The sequence below is a fragment of the Gopherus flavomarginatus genome, chromosome 2 (assembly GCF_025201925.1).
Source record: "Gopherus flavomarginatus isolate rGopFla2 chromosome 2, rGopFla2.mat.asm, whole genome shotgun sequence".
Lineage (NCBI taxonomy): Eukaryota > Metazoa > Chordata > Testudines > Testudinidae > Gopherus > Gopherus flavomarginatus.
In genome coordinates, this window is record NC_066618.1 from 298372758 (window position 1) to 298392743 (window position 19986).

Here is a 19986-nt window from a genome sequence, read left to right on the forward strand (position 1 = left end):
AGACCTTGCACGTGACATGTTAGTCAATGGGAAGCCAGTGTAGAGAGGGCAGGACAGGTGTCATGTGTTCACAGTAGCCCTTGGTTGCTGTGGAATACTCTGCGGAGCTCAGTACCAGCTGGATTTTCCCAAGAGCTGATGGTTTCATGCCAGCTGTATTGTACTGAGGCAGGCCAGATGGGACGCACAAAGGCATCTCACCAAGGCCAGGCTTTTGTCTGCCAGGATGGGGTGGAGTCTCCTAATCAACCAGACAGAGTAGGAAGTGTTATTTGTGGATGATGCTAGGTGAGTGATGATGGCCACGTAGCTAAGATTGGTCACCCCCTATCCTGGGGGTGGTGGCGATGGGTTAATGGAGGACGTCAGGCTCTTGATAGGTCCCCAACATCTAATTAATTGTTTGTGCTGCCAGAAGCTGCTGTGTGAGAGCTCAGTGTCAGCGAGGAATCCAGTGCTCCGTGACGACGGACTGAATTGACCAATTTCTGGGTGTGTCCCTTCAACCCCAAGGGACCATGGCTGCAAACTCCTCGAAGTGCTTTCCTCTGCCCACCAGCATCGCCTCTGTCTCGCTTAAGTTCAGTGTCAGCCAGCTGTTCTTCATCCACAAGCTGATCTCATCCAAGCACTGGGCCATCTTGCTGGCAGGGGTGTGGCTGTAGGCAGTGAAGGATAGGTGGAGCTGTGTCATCTGCAGATTGGTGGCACCGGAGCCCATCTCATCTCACCAGGTCACCTGGGGGCTGCATGCAGATGCTGACTAGGCGTGGGGAGGCACTGATCTTTGTGGGACTCCACAGTACGGGGGTCTGGTTGTGGGGGTGCAGTTTCCTATCACTACTCATTAGGGGCGTCCCTCCAGGAAGGACTCAGACCAATTTAGTGCATTACCCTAAATCCCAGCCACCTCTCTCAGGCAAGACAATTATGTCTCATGATGAACGGTTCTGAATACCGCGGAGGAGGAGAATGGGGGTCTGCCCTCCATCCATCGACAGCAGATCATGCATCCATGCTGTTTTGTGTATTCCTAGAGCAGAAGTAGCTGCAAAGCAAACTTCCCATGTACACCTCCTCCAGCCAACGGGCTCCCCACCAACAGGACGGGGTTTATGGTCCCCATGGTCCACCCATCCTGCTGGGCAGCAGCAGTACAGATGTCCCCACAAGGGCAGGGTAATCACACTCCTATGTTAGCAAAGAGCAGGGAAGTTCTAGGAGTCCCAGCCATGGTCACTAACGAGAAGCTCCTGGACGGTATTTTCCCAGTAACACACCCATGCAGATTGCTCTGTAACACACTAGGTGAACATCCTGCAATCAGGCTTGTGGTTAATGCCCAGCACTGTAGCTGGGAGACATTCCCAGCTCTGCCACAGAACTTTGGGTGGCCTTGGACATGTCACTTATTCTTTTCGTTTCACCCATCCATGTTTCTGAAGTGTTTGCATGCTACAGCAGTGACTACCACAGAAATGCCTCTATAGAAGAGATGATTGTGCAGAGATGGCTGCTTGGACCTTGTCTTTCCACACCCTCCACCCCTATCTTTGACACAGCCTCTTGCGATCTCATCAAGAACATTAGCTCCTTGGGGGAGGGACCTCCTTTTTGTTACCTGAGTGTACAGCACCTTGCACCACGGGGCTCTGATCTCTGATTGAGGCCTCTCGAGGCTACCTTGATAACAGCGATCCCTATTACAGTAGATCCCTGAATTAGTTTGGTTCCTTGTGCCTCTATTTCCTCATTTTTAACATGGGGACGGGAATACTGGTCGTATGGGGGGAGTATGAGGCTTAAATGTATGAAGTGCCTTGGGATCCTCGGAGACAAGGTGCTGTGGAAACACTAAGTATTATGGTTAATAAAATTATGATCTACTACCTACCTTTCACTATGATGACCGGTTCAGTTGCAGTGAGATATTATTTCCATTGCTACCACCTCCCCTGGCACTGCGTCAGCATCTCCATCATAAACACCAATTCCAGCGGTATGGGACCAACTTGCTGCTTAGTAACACATTACCGCCACCACCCCAGGAAATATCAAAACAGAAACCTGCTCAGCAGCTTCTGCCATTCGCTCGGCTTCATGAACTTCACCTCTGTCCAAGCCTGGATCTCCCTGGCCAGTTCAGTTCTGGGTCGCCCGGCTACCTGGGTGATGGGCTTGGTATAACCTGACTAGACAGACACTGACTCTTTAACCTGGTCGCTCTATTTAGCTCCACCAAGGGCTTTGAAGCACAGTTTATAAGCCACCCAAAATAAAAGCTCATTGCCCTAGACAAGGCCTGTAGGCCACAGGGTCATCTCCACGTGCGGACACCCAGGAAGTGGGGCTGTATCCATTTGGAATGGGACAAGTAGCTGGTATCCTCTGGGCCCAGCGACAGCCCAGAGGAGGACTTTGCCTGCTCTCGCACTGAAATTCATCACCTCCAAGCATCTATTTACTGGCAGTTGGCAATAAATTACACTATTCCTTGGGAAAGGAGTGGAGGCACCGGGGGCGGTAGAATGGCTGCATTAAATGAGTGAGTAATTTCCTAGCTTAATTATTTCAGCAGGATTCTTAATCCCCATTACTCTGCTCCTTAAGGAGCCTTCACTGCTGCTCCCAGTGGTGCCTTCTGCTCACGCTGCCTCTGAGCTGTGTTTATAGATCCAGCCGGGCCAATCCATGCCTCCCAGCTGCACTATGCAGGGTGACACAGAAGTAGGAATCTCAGCTCACGAGCCATCCATGACACAATACCACAAAATTACCCAGGGCCTTACAGGATCCCCTGGGTTTCTGTCCTTGAAAGGTCCAATCCCAGAATGCTGAGCAGCTAATTAAACGTCAAAAGGAATTGGAAGTTCTCAGCACCATACAGGATCCAACCCAAGACAGACAAAACAAAGAGATGACGACTTTGCCCTTAGCGTGAATGAGGGCAGTTGTGTTTAAAAACGTCGAAGCCGGTAGTGGTGCTGAGTCCTGGGGTCAAATGTAGCAGCTGGTTGGTCAACCATGACCAGCTAATTATGTTTTTAACACAACTGTCATCCCACAAAAGGACAAATCGTGATCTGATCTGGCAGACAGACATAACACGGTGCAAGGACGGGAACCAGAAGCTAGACACATCCAGACTAGAAAGGAGGTACACATTTGTAACAGTGAGGGTGATTAACCATTGGAACAACTTATCCAGGGGGGCGATGGATTCCTCCCCACCAATGTGGGAGCCTTTCACCGAGACTTGACATCTTTCTCAAAAATCTGCTCTAGCTTAAACAGAAACAAGGGGCTTGATGCAGGAGTCACTGGGCAAGAGATCAGACCCGATGATCCCAATGATCCCTTATGGCCCTGAAATCTGTGAATCCAAGGACCACTGAAAACTGGCTTTTACGCTGTGCTGATTCCAATGGCTTAATTAATGTTTCCGAACCCAGGATTTCCCCCAATACAGATAATGCCTAAGTCAGAGCGGTAAGTAGACTCCCAGTCCTGTGTTTGGACCATGCCACCATGCTGCCATTTAACAATTCCCTCACAGTCTTGCAGGAGACAAAAACGAAACCAGAATCAGCTGGGAAGAGGAGAGAGGAGGCAGAGAGGGAGCCCAGTGAAATATAAATGGTGTCAATAAGTTCAGAACAACTAAATGTAAAGGGATCTTTTCGGAAGGAGAAGGATTTACTCACCATGTACACACCAGCTCCCCAGGAAAATGCCTTCTGTGTGTGGGGGAATTTCAAGACATTTCGATAATCTCTACATACAGTGTGTGTCCATTACTACTTCCAACAAATGTACAATCAAGTTCCCTGCACTCGGCGCATGCATCCCCTTTCTAAACACTCATGGAAATTAGATATTTAGACCCCATTCACTAGAGCTGTGCAAGTGACTAGATTTTATTTTCTGCTAAAAATGTACAAAACTGAAATTTTTGTCAATGTTCAGGAACTCTGGTTTTTATCAAAAACTCCCCCAAAACTGAACATTTTGCATTTTCAGTTGTCAAAAGCCAAACCTTTTTCAGGTTTTTGGCTGGTCAACAAAAACCTGAAAACTTTCAACAATGGAATGGTTCTGACAAAAAATTCTGCTTCATTCCCTGCCCAAAAAAGGGTTTTGATGAAAAGTATTCAGCCAGGCACTACCTTGGTAGCGCTGGGAATAAGGAGAAACTTTTGATCGTACATCAGAGGAAGAACAAAGCCACAAAGCAATTTGTTGCACAAACTCTTCATTCACCTTTATTTAAATATCAAAAAGCACCAATTAACAAAAGCCATTTAGTATCAACAGAAACTATGGAATTCTTTATTAAAATAGCTTCCTTTAAAACACAGCTAAGAGTTTCACACCAAACAAAGCCCAACAGGAGCACAGAGACCCAAGGCGAAAGGTAATTTTGAACATACTTCGTCTCATGGCTCTTCCAAGGAACATCACCCCAGCGGTGATGGACACCGATTCTCGTGGTTCAGAAGCCTGTTACTGCTGCCTTAAACCCTATGCTGCCCAAGTCAGTGCTCTGGCTCCTCTTGATTCTGCAAGCGGTAGGATGCATATAGACATCGAGGGCAAACGCTTCACACTGACTGGCACTACGTTCCCAGGCCTGCTAGTTCAGTTAGACATAATTGCATCTCTAGTAAGGGCCTGGCCTAACTTCCTCCACTCCCTTGAAACAAAGCAGCAGGATAAGGCTGGGCTGCTTAAACACTCTAAGAGCCAAATGGACACTGGATCTCTAGCTGGTGTCAATGCGTCTAGCTGTGCCGAGGAGCCGGCCTGAGAAGTGTAGTCGTTGGGGCTGCCTGATTCGGAGGATGCTCAAGATACTTCCCACTGGCACGGGAATGAGGAGCAGCGGCAGGGAGTTGACTGCAGCCTTCAGAGCTTACATCGGAGGTTCGCTCCCATTCGTTTACCCACGGCCCCGAGGAGCAGCCCTCCCCCCTCCCCACAACCAGACTGCGTGGAAGGAGAGAGCGGGCAGCCTCAAAGTAAGCTTGGCTGAAATTTAGCCTTTTTAAGGTGCCTTCGCCCCTCTGAAATCTGCCGTCTCTCCCCTGTTTGCTAAAGATCTTCCGGACCAGCCCTCCCCGCAACCTTGGTGCTCCTTAGCAAACTAGGACACGCCAAGCGGCTCTCACAAGGTATGTCTACACAGCAAGGAAAACGCGCAGCTGGTCTCCACCAGCTGACTTGGGCTGCGGGGCTGTTTTCTGCAGCCCAGGCTCCAGCCCGAGCCCAGATGTCTCCACAGCAGTGAAACAGCCCCACAGTCCGAGCTCAAGCCGCCTGGCACAAGCCAGCCGCGGGTGTGTAGCTGCTGCATAGACGTACCCAGGGAGGAAGGACATCTTTTTAAGGGGGAAATTGGAAGTCATTTACCCGTTGCCTGCCTGGATCAGCAGGCGAGTGTAGCACAGAAAGCTGGAGTCATCTCTGGCTTTCATTTCAGTGTCACAGTTCACCGGGGAGGGAGCATGGCATTCGCTTTTGAGGGCGGGAGCTAGGTGGGCTGTGTTATCCGAAGGCAACCTTTGAGCATGACCCTCCTTGGTGGCTTATAATACACGGCATGATCAAGGGTGGGTTCATGAATAACTGTAAAGCACTCAAGAATCTTCTGCGCAGTGTTCCCATGTCTTTTTAAACGCCGTGCGGTGACAGACTGCACCATCAGCAAGGCAGCAGCAGGGTGCTGGGCTCATTGCCCTCGGATGAAAGAGCCCTTGTGTGAGGGGCTGAGGTGTAACAATGCCTAGATGGGTTGTCTCACTCAAACCAAGGATGCAGCGGGGTACGCGTGGCAGGTGTACAGCAATCACAGAATTTTTGAGAGTCCCAAATGGTTGAATTTAGTGCTGTCGATGTCCCCGTGTTTCACAAAGGTGTGTAACATCACAATGGGGAAACTGAGGGGTCACGTGCCCAAGTCAGAAGTGGGAATAGAACCCAGCTATCTGGACTCCCAGTGACCTGCCCTAACCACTGGACCATGCTCCCTTCCCTGCCTCTACGGAGCACAGAGCAGGCCCACGAAGATAGCAGCAATGTGTGCCAAAGCATTCAGGTTTGGAAATTAGTTACATGGCAGCTGTGGTTGTACTTCGTGCCAGTGAATGGACATGATCCGAGAGCTGATACGCTGGGCAGTTGAGCGACACACTGTCAGTCCCTCCTGGAACAAATCCTGCAGTGTAACTCACACCCTATAAACAATTAGCCTCAGCCCCCTTAAAGAAACGCTTCTTCCTGGAAGTTTCAGAGTGGCAGTTGGTACTTTGAAAAGTCAGAAGCTCTCTGGGCTACTAGTTTTCCAAGCCTCTGCATATTTCATTTCCCCCCTACAGGAATCTCAGTCCTGCCCTGGCAGTAAATACAGTGATGTTAACATCAAGTGCCAAAGAGAACGATACGGTTACAGGATAGTAACTCCATCCCAAGCCCTGGCAGAGGAACGAGCCAGTCCCCACCCCAACACCTGAACTGAATTGATCCCCAAGGGATCGAACAGGCCCACAATTCCCGCTGCCACAGATGAGGGCAGGGAACTAGAGCAGACCCTGGGACTGGTGTGGAAGGTGGGGAGCACCACATGTGAAGGCCATCACCAGAAGTCAAAGGGTGCTCAGACCCTTGCAGGATCAAGCCCTAAAGAGCATCATTAAACTTACGTCATCCTACCCTGGAGCAGAGCAAATGAATGGCTGAGATAGGCAGGGGCCCGGAGTGGTAGCTTGGCCTGGATGGCGCACCAGCAGGGTCAAACCTTTCTAGACGTATGTCTCAGCGATGCTGATTCATGGGTAACGTGTCGCATGGCTGTTACAGGGAGGCATGGACAGATCGGGACAGCCATGATCCTTATCTGACAAAGTCAAGGAAGGAGAACACCACAGAGCAGAGTCACACTAGAGAGACAAGCACTGTCCAGGCAGGGACTTGTAACACGAGCAGGGTCAAGAAAGTCTCTACGGCACAGAACATACAACAGCTGGCTATAAAATATACAAGGCAGGAAACTTCCCTGGATCTAACCTCAACCAGCTACTGACTTACTAAGACCTCAGTTTCACTCGGCCTCCTAGCATCTGTCGCCCCTGCAAGAAAATGGGGTAAAAAGCAGTTGAAACCTTAGTGGCAAGAGACAGAGACATTACAGACCACTCTGCAACCACTGCAAACCTGAGGGTGATTCATCTGGCAGTTCACTGTCCCCAAGAGAATAAATTACAGGCCCTTCGCCCGTCACTGTGAACCCAAGGATGCTGCATCTGAGAGCACGGCTCCCCCAGGGAAATATGTTGCCAAAAGACCTTGAAAATAAAAAGTGCCTGGCTGTTGGATTTCAGAGTTCACACACTAACTCTGATTTCTTCCCTTCCGCTGATAAACATGCAGACCTTGCAATCCAGGGGCTTCAATGGGGGGCATGCTGGCAACACTGGGATGATACAGTTTGCTTCCTGGATATGCAGTAAGTTAGGCAGCACTCGGTCGGCACGTATACCTGTCTGGGTTTTATTGACACACAGCAGTCTGTATGCTTTTGGCAGGCGCAAGGGTGAGAGATTTTGCTAACCTCCCATTGTGTGTGTCGCCGGCTGCTGCCCATCTGAGGAATGAGAACTGAACCAGCTACGTGATGTGAAACCATCATCACCACCTACCCCAGACTTCCAGTTAATGATACCAAGCTAATAACTATGACATCCTACCAGAAGTGGGAGGAGTTTGGAAGGAGACAGGCCCTCTTGATCTTTCCTGGGACCTCTTAGTTCAGGATTTTCCTTTGCCCTGTACCCTCTGTATCTCCCCACGTCAGGAAGATCTAATGGAGAAACTGAGGCTGGTTCCTGGCCATAAGGTGAATTTGCCTTGATAATATTTACTTCTCCAGCCTCTATCTCCCGAGCAGCAATGATGGCCAAAGTTTGTCTTCAGATATTCCCATTCAGCCCGCATTGTCTTGCATAGGAGTGACCAAGAGACAAATCTGGCCCTAAGGTTCACTATGACCGAATGCTTAGACTATTCTCTGACCTAATTCCAGGGAACCCCACCAAAGCAACGTTCTTACTGACCATTCCCTGAGTCTGAAGTCTTACTGGGGATCTTCCTGGCTGCTGTAGATGCTTTCGATCTTGAGGTCCTAGCACTCCCATGATGTGACGTGTCCTGTATGGATCTCCTTGGCTTCACTGCAAAGTATGTTATGTCACTGGGACTCCTTATGGAGTTCTCAGTGCTTTTTGCAAGCTCAATCTGATGGGAATTTCTGGAGCTATCCATGGAAACTTAGTGACACCCAGTAAAACTCACCTCCATCCCCTAAAGTTTAAAATGATGGAGACAAAAAAGAGAAAACCTGCAGTTCTGCATGTGCAACGCCCTCGGTAAGTTGCCCGGCCAGCACTCCTTGGCTCTTCGGGAACACACACCGACAGGATGCTAAATCACGGAGATAAAGAAACGGAGTGGGGGGAATAAAAACAGCCCAATCAACTGGGTGTTTGCTAACGACCCCCCTCATGCTCCCTCTGTCCCTCAGTGCAGCGAGGAGCCGGGAGGAAATGCCGACCTCGGCAGATTGCAATTATAGTTACAATCAATCTTTTATTAGCTTGTTGCTCTGTGGTGAAAGGAGGAGATGAGCCAGGCAGATTCACAGAAGGGGGAAAATTTCACTGCTCACTGCAAAAATTTCAATCAAACTCCATGGCAGCTGGCTTGATATGCAAAGTGACTGAGAGATGCTACCGTGGTGAGTAACTAACATCCTCCAGGAGGGTGCTGCTGTTGGACGATCAGACCTCGTGAGAGAGAAAGGAATTGACATGTGATAACCGTGCCTTTATCCCAGCTCCAGGGCATCTCCTTGGGGGCAAGAGGGATACAAGACATAAACTGTGTCAGCACCAAGCGATTTAGTGCCATATTACGCATGCTGAGAAGTTGCAAACTGGTTTAGCAAATGTGTCTGGTTTTAACTAGAGACAGGTGGAGGCTGCTACGTCTGGATCCGGATTCTGAATGCTCTAAAGCTGTGCTCTGGGTGGACCCATTTAAAGAGAGTGAAAGTCAGACCCAGATCACACTTTGGATTTGGAATGTTCCCAAGTTTGGGGTATCTGTAAAAGGCAGAGCTGGTGTACAGGTGTTCGGCTCTGGGGGTCTGGTTTGGGTCAGCTCTAGATTCAAACCAAATGCTTGTTGTGTTTATATCATCTCCGAGCACATCACTGGGGCTCCATTTCATTCGAGTCTGACCTACTGTAAACACACCAGTTAAAAATAAAGCAACCAAGGAGTTCTGAATATTACAAACGCCCCCCGGGGGTGGAGGTGGATTTATCCAGGAAGGCATTTGGCCTGTACATTTGGGAACTAAGCAGACAGCATCTCTGATGCACTAAACAATCATTCTATGAACCTGGCAGATCATCAGAGAATGCTGGCTTCTAAACCAAGAAAACAGGTTATTTTCCCAGGACCTGAACTGAAGGAGCTGGAATTCAGCCCGCGTTGAGAAGGGCACTAAATCCTACGTGGGAGGCCTACGCTCTATATGCGCCTGTCTTCTTGCATCCTGCTATTGCCACAGTGGAGAAGAGGAGAAACTACCATTAACAAATGTCTAATTCAGAGTCCTCGGCTCCTCGCTCTTTCCCAACTAGATACTCTGTCATCCTTAGCTTTCACAAGCCTAGTGTTTTTCCCTGGAATACTGAATCAGATTGCATTCCTCGTCTCTTTGCATGAACCAGATACAGGCGGGGAAAGCAGCGGGATCACAAGGCAGTGCTCACTGAAAGCAGCAGCATGGAACCCACTGTGCTGTCTACAGACTTCACCTCTTGTCCTCTTAGTCTCACCGCATCCCTTGTGGTCTCCTCTCCTCTTGGAGGGGTACCGGGATGGGGGGAAGATGATCGCCCTGCAAAGCCCCATCACACATTGCAGGATCACAGGATTTTCTTGGGCCCCATCACCTGCAGACAAATCACTAGCAAACAGACTCCTCTGCGTGCATTAGATATTAGGGAGCTTGCATATCAATTCAGAAATGCTTCCTTCCCCGCTCCTCCCCCACCTACACACAATTTCTTGGCACAAGAGCATAACTGTTTCTCTGAAATGGCTTTGGAGCTCACCTCATATGGCTGTTCTGTTTGGGTCACACACATCCCTTAAGCACATGGCTACAGGAAGCCACAGCCCCCTTGCACACCCCTCACCCCTAAAATAAATTCCTATCCTGACGATTGTAAGAAGCTCACATCCTCATTTCTAGGCAATTGCTGTACTTCTTGGCTGGCTGAAGTTCTCCAGCTTCTCATCATGCAGTATAATTTCCCACTAACAGACAGTGCTATTGAAATATACCCAACTGGGCAATGCGGCTTCCTGGCAATAAAGAGAAACAGAGTTAGGTTTCTTTAACTCCTGTCCCTTCCTCAAATCTCTGTGAGGAGAATTACGGCAACTGCAAAGCTCCAAACACGGCACCAAGAACCCGGGTAACTCAAGAATGATCGGGCAAGCTGAAGCTAAACAGGGGCTTGGGAAGGGGTTTGTTTTAAATAAACCAGATTAAAAGATCATTTATTCCAAAATTAAAATGCTTACAAAGCTGCCTCCCTGCAAGACGGGGCTGGGGGAATCTGGGACATTTACTGTTACCAGGTTCAGGGTCAAATGAACGTATCGAAATGGAACACAAATCAGGAGGAGGCCTCCTCCTGTCTTGCTGTCCTGAGGTAGGTGCCGGGCCCGGCCTGGCCGCTGTGTTTCCTGAGGCGTTCGGCTGCTGGATGGTTGGATGGACCAGTGCATGAGGTGGGCGGGAGAGATGCTGAATCCAGGCAGCTGACCTCACAGCCTGGGCTTGATCTGCAGAGGCTTCCCTGGAAAGAGAAGGAGAAAGCGGAAGGTGAGGATTGTGGTGACGATAGTAGCTGGCAGTTTGGGAATATAAATCTATTGCAGAGGAAGTGGTTAGAGGCGAGCCACAGATGCATTATGGGAAGGGCAGAGGGGCCAAGGCACTGGAGAAGATAGCTATGCACATGCTCAATGTATAATATGGGCTTAGAGGGCCAAACTCTGCTCCCTCTTCTGTGGCCAGGCCAGGGCCCCGCCTGCACAGCGGAATAGGATTCGGAGAGCACCACTTGCACACTGTGCGGGAGCTCAGCCACTGGCCATGATCTCCACTCCCGCAATGGAGCTGTGATGAGAACAGAGGTTAGCCTAGATCTAAGGCCAGTGAGAGCTCCCTGTCCTCATCTTCAAACCCTCCGCTGGGCCAGGAAGCTGCTAGCCCAGGGGCCATCTCACCTTCCGAGAACACTGCAATACACACCTGGCCGAACAAGCCACCTCGCAGCGACACTCAGCACAGAAGGAAGCGGCCACCAGACCCCCACCACTAGCCAACCCTACAATGTTTGCCAGGGAACTGAACCACAGCTTCCAAAACGGGGGGGCTCGTGTGAGCTATGAAGAGTGCCTACAGATGCTCTGGGCAGAGCAGAGCATAAAGCTTGTAAGTGGGAAGCTGTACTCTGAGCAAACTGCGTCCACGTGGGCTGTGCCAATGCAGGGTGCATTTCAGACAGTCCAGTGGATAAGACGAGGGGTAACAGCTCAGGGTTCTGTTGCTGGCTCTGATACTCATTGGCCGTATGAGCTTGGGCACGTCACTTAACACAATACCATTATTTCCTCAGAGCCTCAGTTTTCTCATCAATACACTGGAAATCCTCTTTCCATCCCTTGCCAGCGTTAGTAATTGCAAAGTGCTTTGGGATCCTTAAATGGAAAGTCGCCTAGATGAGCACTGAGGGCCATGTTACAGCTCTGACTAGGGACTGTGTATGTATTTTACACTTACACACACACACACAGCAACACTGCACTAGCCTGTATTTCTTGGCAGCTGTGAACCACTGGAGAATTCCAAGCCTTGGGCAGATGCCATCTGGTTGACTCCCAAAACAAATGAGTGGCATTTAGTGGGGCAGCAGCTGCTGCTAAGCCAGTGTGACTAACCCTCTTTCACTGAGCTGGAGGTGGGGGTGGGCAGGCAGTGTTACTGGGGAAGGGGCATGGAGGGAGAGTTCACATCCATTCTCACTCTTGGCCCAGCCCCAGGGTCTCATTCCGTCCCACTTGGGGCTAGAGCTCATCTTTTGGGCTCCCCTTACTCTGCTGCTCATACCCTTTGGTTTCCTTCTACTCTCATCGTCATGCCTTCCTCCATGCTGGCTGCATCCATAAGCCACTCCCCAAACCGGGCCCGCTGGGTTCCCAGCCTCTCTTCACGCAAACCTTCCCGAAAGGCTCGCTTCTAACACCATCCCATGGCAAACCTCTTCCCCACCCAACGTCAAATCACAGGAGAAAGGAGGGAGACTGGAAAACTGAAATAACCCTAAACGTGGATCTCCCAATGTGTCTAGTCGTACCTGGCAGGGCCCTAACCTGTAAGCAGCCAGGGGCAGGGACTGGCTTAGTAGTGCCAAGCACATGATCATTAAATGAGATTCTCCATAATAGGGAGCCTCTGCTATGAGGCTAGTGAGAGAATGGCGCTTGGGCCAGTGGTGTGAACACAGGGGGTCTCATCCTGCTTCTGTCACTGGAGCAGAGGACTGGAAAGGACCTGCTGGGTCACTGAACCCAGTCCCCTGCTATCACAGGCAACTCTGTCAGATCATCCATCTTACAATCAGTTTGGTTATTTGTCCCCTGCTGCTAGTGTTGAGAGGCTGCTCCACAACTTCACTCTGAGGGTTAGAAGCTTCCTTCTAATTTCCAGCCTCAATATATTGACGCCCAGTTTATTGCGTTTGCTCTTGTGTCGACATTGTCCATCTTAAATAGCTCTTCTTCCTCCCCCCTACCCAAGGGATTTAGAGAGAGCAATAGGTCTCTCCTCAGCCTTCCTTTTGCTACATTCCAGCCAAGCTCTTTAAGTCTCCTCTCATCAGATATGTTCCCTGTTCCCCAGAGCATCCTAGCAACCCTCCTTCTCTGCAACTCCCCTGTGCCCTTAGGCGAGCTGCACAAGCTACGGGGGCGCTGCAAAAATCTAACAAACACAGGAATGTTTTGTGGGGGGTATTTCCACATCTGCTCTTGCTGCTAGGAAGCTAAGCTAACTAGAAACCAAGTTATCATACTTCTTAATGGGGAGGTAGAGTTGCCCAGGGGATAGAGCATTTGATGGGGAGTCAGGAGACCTGGATTCTATTCCCCTCTCTGCCACCAACCTGCAAAGTGACCTTTGCCTCCCTGTGCCTCAATTTCCCCTCCCATCTTTTGTCTCTCTCGTCTATTTAGACTGTAAGCAGTCTGGGACAGAGCCTCACTGTCTCGGTACAGCACCTAACACAATGGGGGCCTGATCTCAGTTCAGGCCTCTGGGCACTCCTGGAACAGAAATAATCAGGATAATAAAGTGAAACTGACCAATCCAGTTGCAGCGTACAACTTTAGTGACGTGCAGAAAGCAAACAGACAGCAGCAATGGGGAGAAATAATTAAGATCTGAAAATCTGTCAGCTCCATTTAAAATAATGCAATAGCATTAGAGAATCAGGACTGGCCAATCCTTATTGTGGTACATCCCTGCATTGCTAATACCACACACGAAGGTACATCATCCTGGCGCTAGGAAACTGTTGGGAATTATTTGTTGTTTTTTTAATGGCAACAGCTCTCTAGGCGTTTTAGACTGACTGACCCTTTAACCTCAACCACCTTGTCTTACCACTGACGTCAAAAGCAGCCATGTGGTTGTGTCCCTGCATCACTTACCGAAAACGTCGTCCTTCCCAAACTGCCCTGGATTTACACACACCTCATGGTAACAAGATTCCTTCATGGGAAGGCTAAGCTGCAGCAAACAGCACAGCTGAGAAATGCTGGTTTCTGGTTCTTTCACAATGGGCTGGAAGATACTGTTGTTCTTATGTGGCATCTCCATTTCTGGAAGTTTGCAATAACGGTAGCCCATTCCGTGCAGGTCTCTGCTAATCTCTTTGTGGATGAACAATGCTTTTGATCCACTTGGGACATTCCACCCTCCATCCATGGTCATCGTCTTCTGCCTGGTGTTGTTCTGCCACCAACTTTCCCTTCCAGTGCCCAGAAACATTAATCGCCCGGGGACCTCTTAAAAGTATCCTGCAAATCATATCTTTCTTTACGAAAGATTGCTCATTACTGTTTGCCTAGTTCCAGTCATCTCCAAAACCTTTTCACTGCTTACATGGTGTATCCAGGATATTTTCAGAATTCTTCTGTAACACCATAATTTGAATGATTGTAGTTTATTTATTATGAGGGTTTGAATGTCTACGTTTCACAGCCATAATTTAATGCCAGCCACATGTAAGTTTTTAAGAGTTGGAATTTAGTCTTCAGATTTATGACACTTCCCATCAGATGTTTATTCTTTAGTGATGTCTCTTCCAGTCTTGCTATTCAGTGCTAACTTGACTAGCCGATCTTCCATCTTCTGTAAAATACCATTCCCAATCCCCCCTCTGGCTGGCTCCACAGAGAAGATGTGATGTTTACAGAAACCAGGCTTGGATGATTCATTGCCTTAGTTCCTTACCTGCTTATGCCAATGAGCCAATCTATGTATATAGGTACCTCTGACCTTCACAGGCTCTGTGATACTCAGAGTCCCCGAGTGGCTACGTTAACAGCTGTGATTTCCTGATGCAGCAAATGTTTCAATTAAGAGCAAGAGTGCTCTGCACCCACTGACTCCAAAGTGTTCAAAAAGTTGCAGCTAGTTTGCTGGGCCTGCTCTAGGCTGAAAGTACAGGATGAAAAGAGCTGCTCCTTGCGCAGAAACGACGAATTGCCTGCGGGGACAGAGCATGTGTCTAAAACTGAGGGCTCCCTGCTCCCAGCCACACAGGGACTTCCCCAGGACTTCAATATCATCAGAGATTAAACATTCTGATATTAAAGAGTGAACTTTATCTAGCTGCAAACACCAGCCGTGGAGAGGGACGGAAAATGGCAATAACACTCTGTGCTGCTATCACCCCTTTCACCTGAGAATCTCAGAGTGCTTTAGAGACCTGCATTCACCTGCTCGTCACACAGGACGAGACAGGCCATTTCGGAGAGTTCAAAGCCCTACTTGGACTCCGAGGGAGACAAGTTCTCTGCTTTCGAGAACACATTTCACCGAGAAGCCATCACATGGATACTAATTATAGCTAGTCCCACTTTTTCCATGCCCTCCTCCCCTTCCATCTCTTCACCACATAATCATTGCATAGGGCCAGTATACCCAGACTTTAGGTACAAGACATCAGAAGGCACCACCTCATCTCAAATCATCTGCTGCGCCATCAAACAGCTGACACCTTTGCAAAGGGGTAGGCTGACATGACACGGACAATTATCTATTAACAACTCAATAAGGACATTCTAAGAGTGACTTCACGGGGCCCTCAGTCAGAGTGTAAATTCTCCAGCTTCCAAGAAGCAACTGCCATCAGTTCTGTGCTGCCATGGAGTATTACTGCTGGGAGGGGGAAGATGGAACAGCCTGAATGCAAATGACAGCACTTGCTAGCCTCAGGACTAGACCTGCTAGCCCAGGTGTCATAACTCTCCTACTCAGATCTGAACCTTAGAGTTCAGAACATGAGAAGCTAGCACGAGACCTCCAAAGCTTAATTACCAGCTTAGATCTGATATCGCTGCCACCAATCAGGAATTTTAGGGCCTGATACCCTCTGGTCCCCCCAAAACTTCCCAGGGGACCCCAAGACCCAGATTCCTTGAGTCTCACCACAAAGGGAAATAACTGCACTTCCCTTCTCCCTCTTCCCCTCCAGGTGTTCCCTCCTGAGTTCCTGGAGAGATATACAGATTCAAGCTCCATGAATCTAAACAAAGGGATTCCACCCTCCCTGCTTCAAGTCTTTGAAACACAAGTACCGAGAGATCAAATCTCTCTCCCCCCTCACCCAGAGGGTATGCAAAGTCACACTTAGTAAATCTAACACACAGAGATTTTCTCCCTCCCTTCGTTTCTTAGCCTTAATCAGTGAAAAACACTCAAACAGGTCTTAAAAAGAAAGCTTTATATAAAAAAGAAAGAAAAAGGACATAAAATGGTCTCTGTATCAAGGTGACAATATACAGGGTCAATTGCTTAAAAGAAAAAATGAATAAACAGCCTTATCCAAAAAGAATACAATTTAAAACATTCCAGCAACTACACACATGTAAATACAAAAAAACAATATAAACCTATTGTCTTACTATCCTTGTACTTACAACTTGGAAACAGAAGATTAGAAAGCCTGGAGATTCCTGTGGTCACTCTCAGAGCCCAGAAAAAGAACAGACCAAGAACAAAGGACTCACACCCAAAACTTCCCTCCACCCAGATTTGAAAAAGTCTTGTTTCCTGATTGGTCCTCCGGTCAGGTGTTGTTTGTTACCCCTTTCCAGGTGAAAGAGATATTAACCCTTAGCTATCTGTTTATGACACCAGGTCCCCACCTTTGCAATGTTTAACGGTGCATTACCAGTCTGCCTGTTGGTTCATACACTTTGCAAACAGAGATGGGCTTTTCTTTCTGTTTTTCTCCACACTGTCACACCCATATCATTTTTTGTAGTGTTTGAACGTGTGTTCTTCCCGCTTTTCCTTATCTATCCTGCCTACTTTCTTCCTTTCTACAGGTTAGGGGTGCAGCCCTGGGCTTAGGGGACAGACACCCTCCCTAAGTACTCCAGCACACAGGGAGCTAACAGTGGTTTCTTTACTTCAGCGATTCTCAGACTTTTGCACTGATGACCCCTTTCACAAAGCAAGTGTCTGAGTGCGACCCCCCTTATACATTAAAACACTTTTTTACATATTTAACACCATTATAAATGCTGGAGGCAAAGCAGGGTTTGGGGTGGAGGATGACAGCTCACGACCCCTCCATGTAATAACCTCACGACCCCGAGGAGTCCCGACTCCCAGTTTGAGAACCCCTGCTTTATTTGCTCTGCTGTAATTTCCTGTCCCTCCTGCTTTCCCCCGCAAAGATCCCTCTCTCTGCGCTCTGAACTACTTTTTAAATGTGTCCTCCCTCACCCTCAGTCACATACTATCTGCGTCCACTCACATATACACACACCCCCACCTCTCTGCACTCACTCACCCTCCGACACCTCTCTGCACCCACTCACATGTACGCACCCACCCACACCTCTCTGCACCCACTCACATCCCCCAACACCTCTCTGCACCCACTCACATGTACACACCCCCCATACCTCCCTGCACCACTCACATCCCCCCACACCTCTCTGCACCCACTCACATGTACGCACCCCCCACACCTCTCTGCACCCACTCACATCCCTCCACACCTCTCTGCACCCACTCACATCCCCCCACACCTCTCTGCACCCACTCACATGTACGCACACCCCTGCACTACTCACACCCCCCAACACCTCTCTGCATCCACTCACACAACACACGTGCATATGCACACTTATCGACTCATAGACTCTAGGACTGGAAGGGACCTCGAGAGGTCATCGAGTCCAGTCCCCTGCCCTCATGGCAGGACCAAATACTGTCTAGACCATCCCTGATAGACATTTCTCTAACCTACTCTTAAATATCTCCAGAGATGGAGATTCCACAACCTCCCTAGGCAATTTATTCCAGCGTTTAACTACAGTGTACACCCACTTATACACAACCCCTCCACATACACACACCCCTCTGCACCCACTCACTCCACCTCCTGCATACAAACATCTCTCTGCACCCACTCACGTGTACACACACTCCCCTGCATAGGCACATCTATCTGCACCCAATCATACACACACTCCTATCTGCACACACTCACCCCCCAACATACTCTCACTTGTCTGCACCCACTCATACACACACACTCCCACACGTCCATAGGCACACCTATCTGCACCCACTCACATGTACACACACTCCCCTGCATATACACACCTAGCTGCATCCCCCCCACCATACTCACCTCCCTACAAATGCTCCTGGGTTTCAATTCCCCCCCCCACCCCGCCCAGTTCTGCTCCCTGGCCCTACTCACCCCGGGCAAGAGGGTCAATGGGTTTGCCAAGCCCTGACAAGCAGGCAGCAAAGCATTTGCCAGTTCCAGCTCCCCCAGGGATCTGTGTCCCCAAGAAGGTGCCATGGGCAGTACGTCAGGGGCCCGCTCAGTCCCCAGCATGGGGAGAAATGCTCCAAAGAGGAATTAAAGCCGGGGGGGGGGACCTTCAAACTGAGGGACTAACATTGTCTGAGTGCTCTGAGAACGACATAGTGGCAGGGGCTGGAAGCTGCATCTGAGCACCAACAAGCAGAGAGTTAATGCCAGGGTGTTCTGGGTGGTGTTCTTGGGGCAGGGACAGCTCTCCCCCCAGCTGCAGTGAACTCGCAATGCAGTGCAGACAACGGGCCTTAATGGGGGAAATCCTGCTGCTCTGCTCCCAGCCACACACTGTCACAGACAGCCAGCGCCCTGGTGAAGGAGGGAACAGCAGTAGGGCAGACCCCAGGAAACACCCAGCACGAAGCCGATGCTTAAATGCACACCACGGCTGTGCAGCAAAGGGGAGAACAGCTCAGCACACAAGAGCGCACCTGTAGAAAGAGCTGGGGGGTGGAAGGGCACTTCAGATGCACACCCCCAAAATCCCTGATCTATTTTACTGCCCAGCAATGACAGCTCAGCAAAAAAACCCCAACGCCCCCAGAAAATCAGGCTGACACTTTCGATGCAATACAGGGGCATGAGATCTTGTTTGTGTAAATTAGGCAACGCTATTACGTGTCTAGATCAGTAGTTCTCCAGCTGTGGGTTGGGGCTCCATTCTAATGGAGTCACCAGGGCTGGCGTTAAACTTGCTGGGGCCTGGGGCCGAAGTCCAAGTCCCACCGCCCGGGGCCGAAGCCCAAGCCCGAGGTCTTCAGGCTGCGGTGGTGGGGCTCGGGCGGGCTCAGGCTTTGGTTCCCCTCCCGGGGTCGTGCAGTAATTTTTGTTGTCAGAAGGGGGTCGCGATGAAGTTTGAGAAACCCCGATCTAGATTGATTCCTTCCAATTGATCCATGTGAGCCCGTGTGTCCTGCTCCACCCAGAACCGTATCTCTCAAAGACTGGCCCATGGACTGGCACCGGTCCCTGAGATCTCCCTGACGCAGTTTAGGAAGGCAGCAAGTCAGTTCCTGGTATCCAGTTGAGAACCGCTGGGTTAGAAGACATGAATCAACCACTGCCCTGGGCTGTGAGAGATGAGTTTGGTCCCAAGGCCTCACAGCTGCTGGACCGTTTGCTCTTTATCAGCTCTGCTGGGTATTCACAGATTTTAAGGCCAGTATGGACCACCAGATCAGCTCATCCTGGATAACACAGGCCCAGAATTTCACCCCATAAAGCATCTCTTCCAGAAAGGCAACCAGTCCTGCTTTAAAGACACTGAGAGATTATTATTTATCATCACTTGTACTGTTATAGCACCTAGGAGTCACGCTTCTGACTTGGGACACCATTGTGCCAGGTGCTGTACAAACAGAACAAAAGGCCAGCCCCTGCTCCACAGAGCTGACAATCTAAGTATAAGACAAGAGACAACAGATGGAGACAGACAGAGGAGTACAAGGAAACCATGACCCAATATTGGTCAGTGTGCGAGACAGTGGGCTCCGGACGCCAGCAGCCTAACTGCTGTCGTGATTCACGGTGGCATCACAGCAAAGGAGAGTTTTAAGGAGGGATGTGAACAGTGAAGGGGCTTTGCAGAAGTTTACAGGAAGTTCCTCACACGAGTCAGGGACAACATGGGAGAAAGGTCTAGGGGGCTTGCTAGACAAGTTAGCAACTGGGCAATCGATGCTGGTGCACTACTGACTGAAACGGCAGGTAGAGCAGG

General features: G+C 49.6%; 2 protein-coding genes across 2 annotated transcripts in view; one reads left to right on the forward strand and one right to left on the reverse strand.

The window, feature by feature from the left end:
- RHPN1 (rhophilin Rho GTPase binding protein 1) overlaps window positions 1–19986 on the forward strand; it is a 974759-nt gene that overhangs the window by 570717 nt on the left and 384056 nt on the right. The gene's annotated exons all lie outside the window — the stretch shown is intronic.
- Window positions 4236–19986, reverse strand: part of ZC3H3 (zinc finger CCCH-type containing 3) — a 374847-nt gene continuing 359096 nt past the window's right edge. Inside the window, exon 12 of the mRNA XM_050940706.1 lies at window positions 4236–10931. Within this exon, the coding sequence (XP_050796663.1) occupies window positions 10900–10931 (32 nt within the window). The 3' untranslated portion in view covers window positions 4236–10899. The remainder of the gene's footprint in view (window positions 10932–19986) is intronic.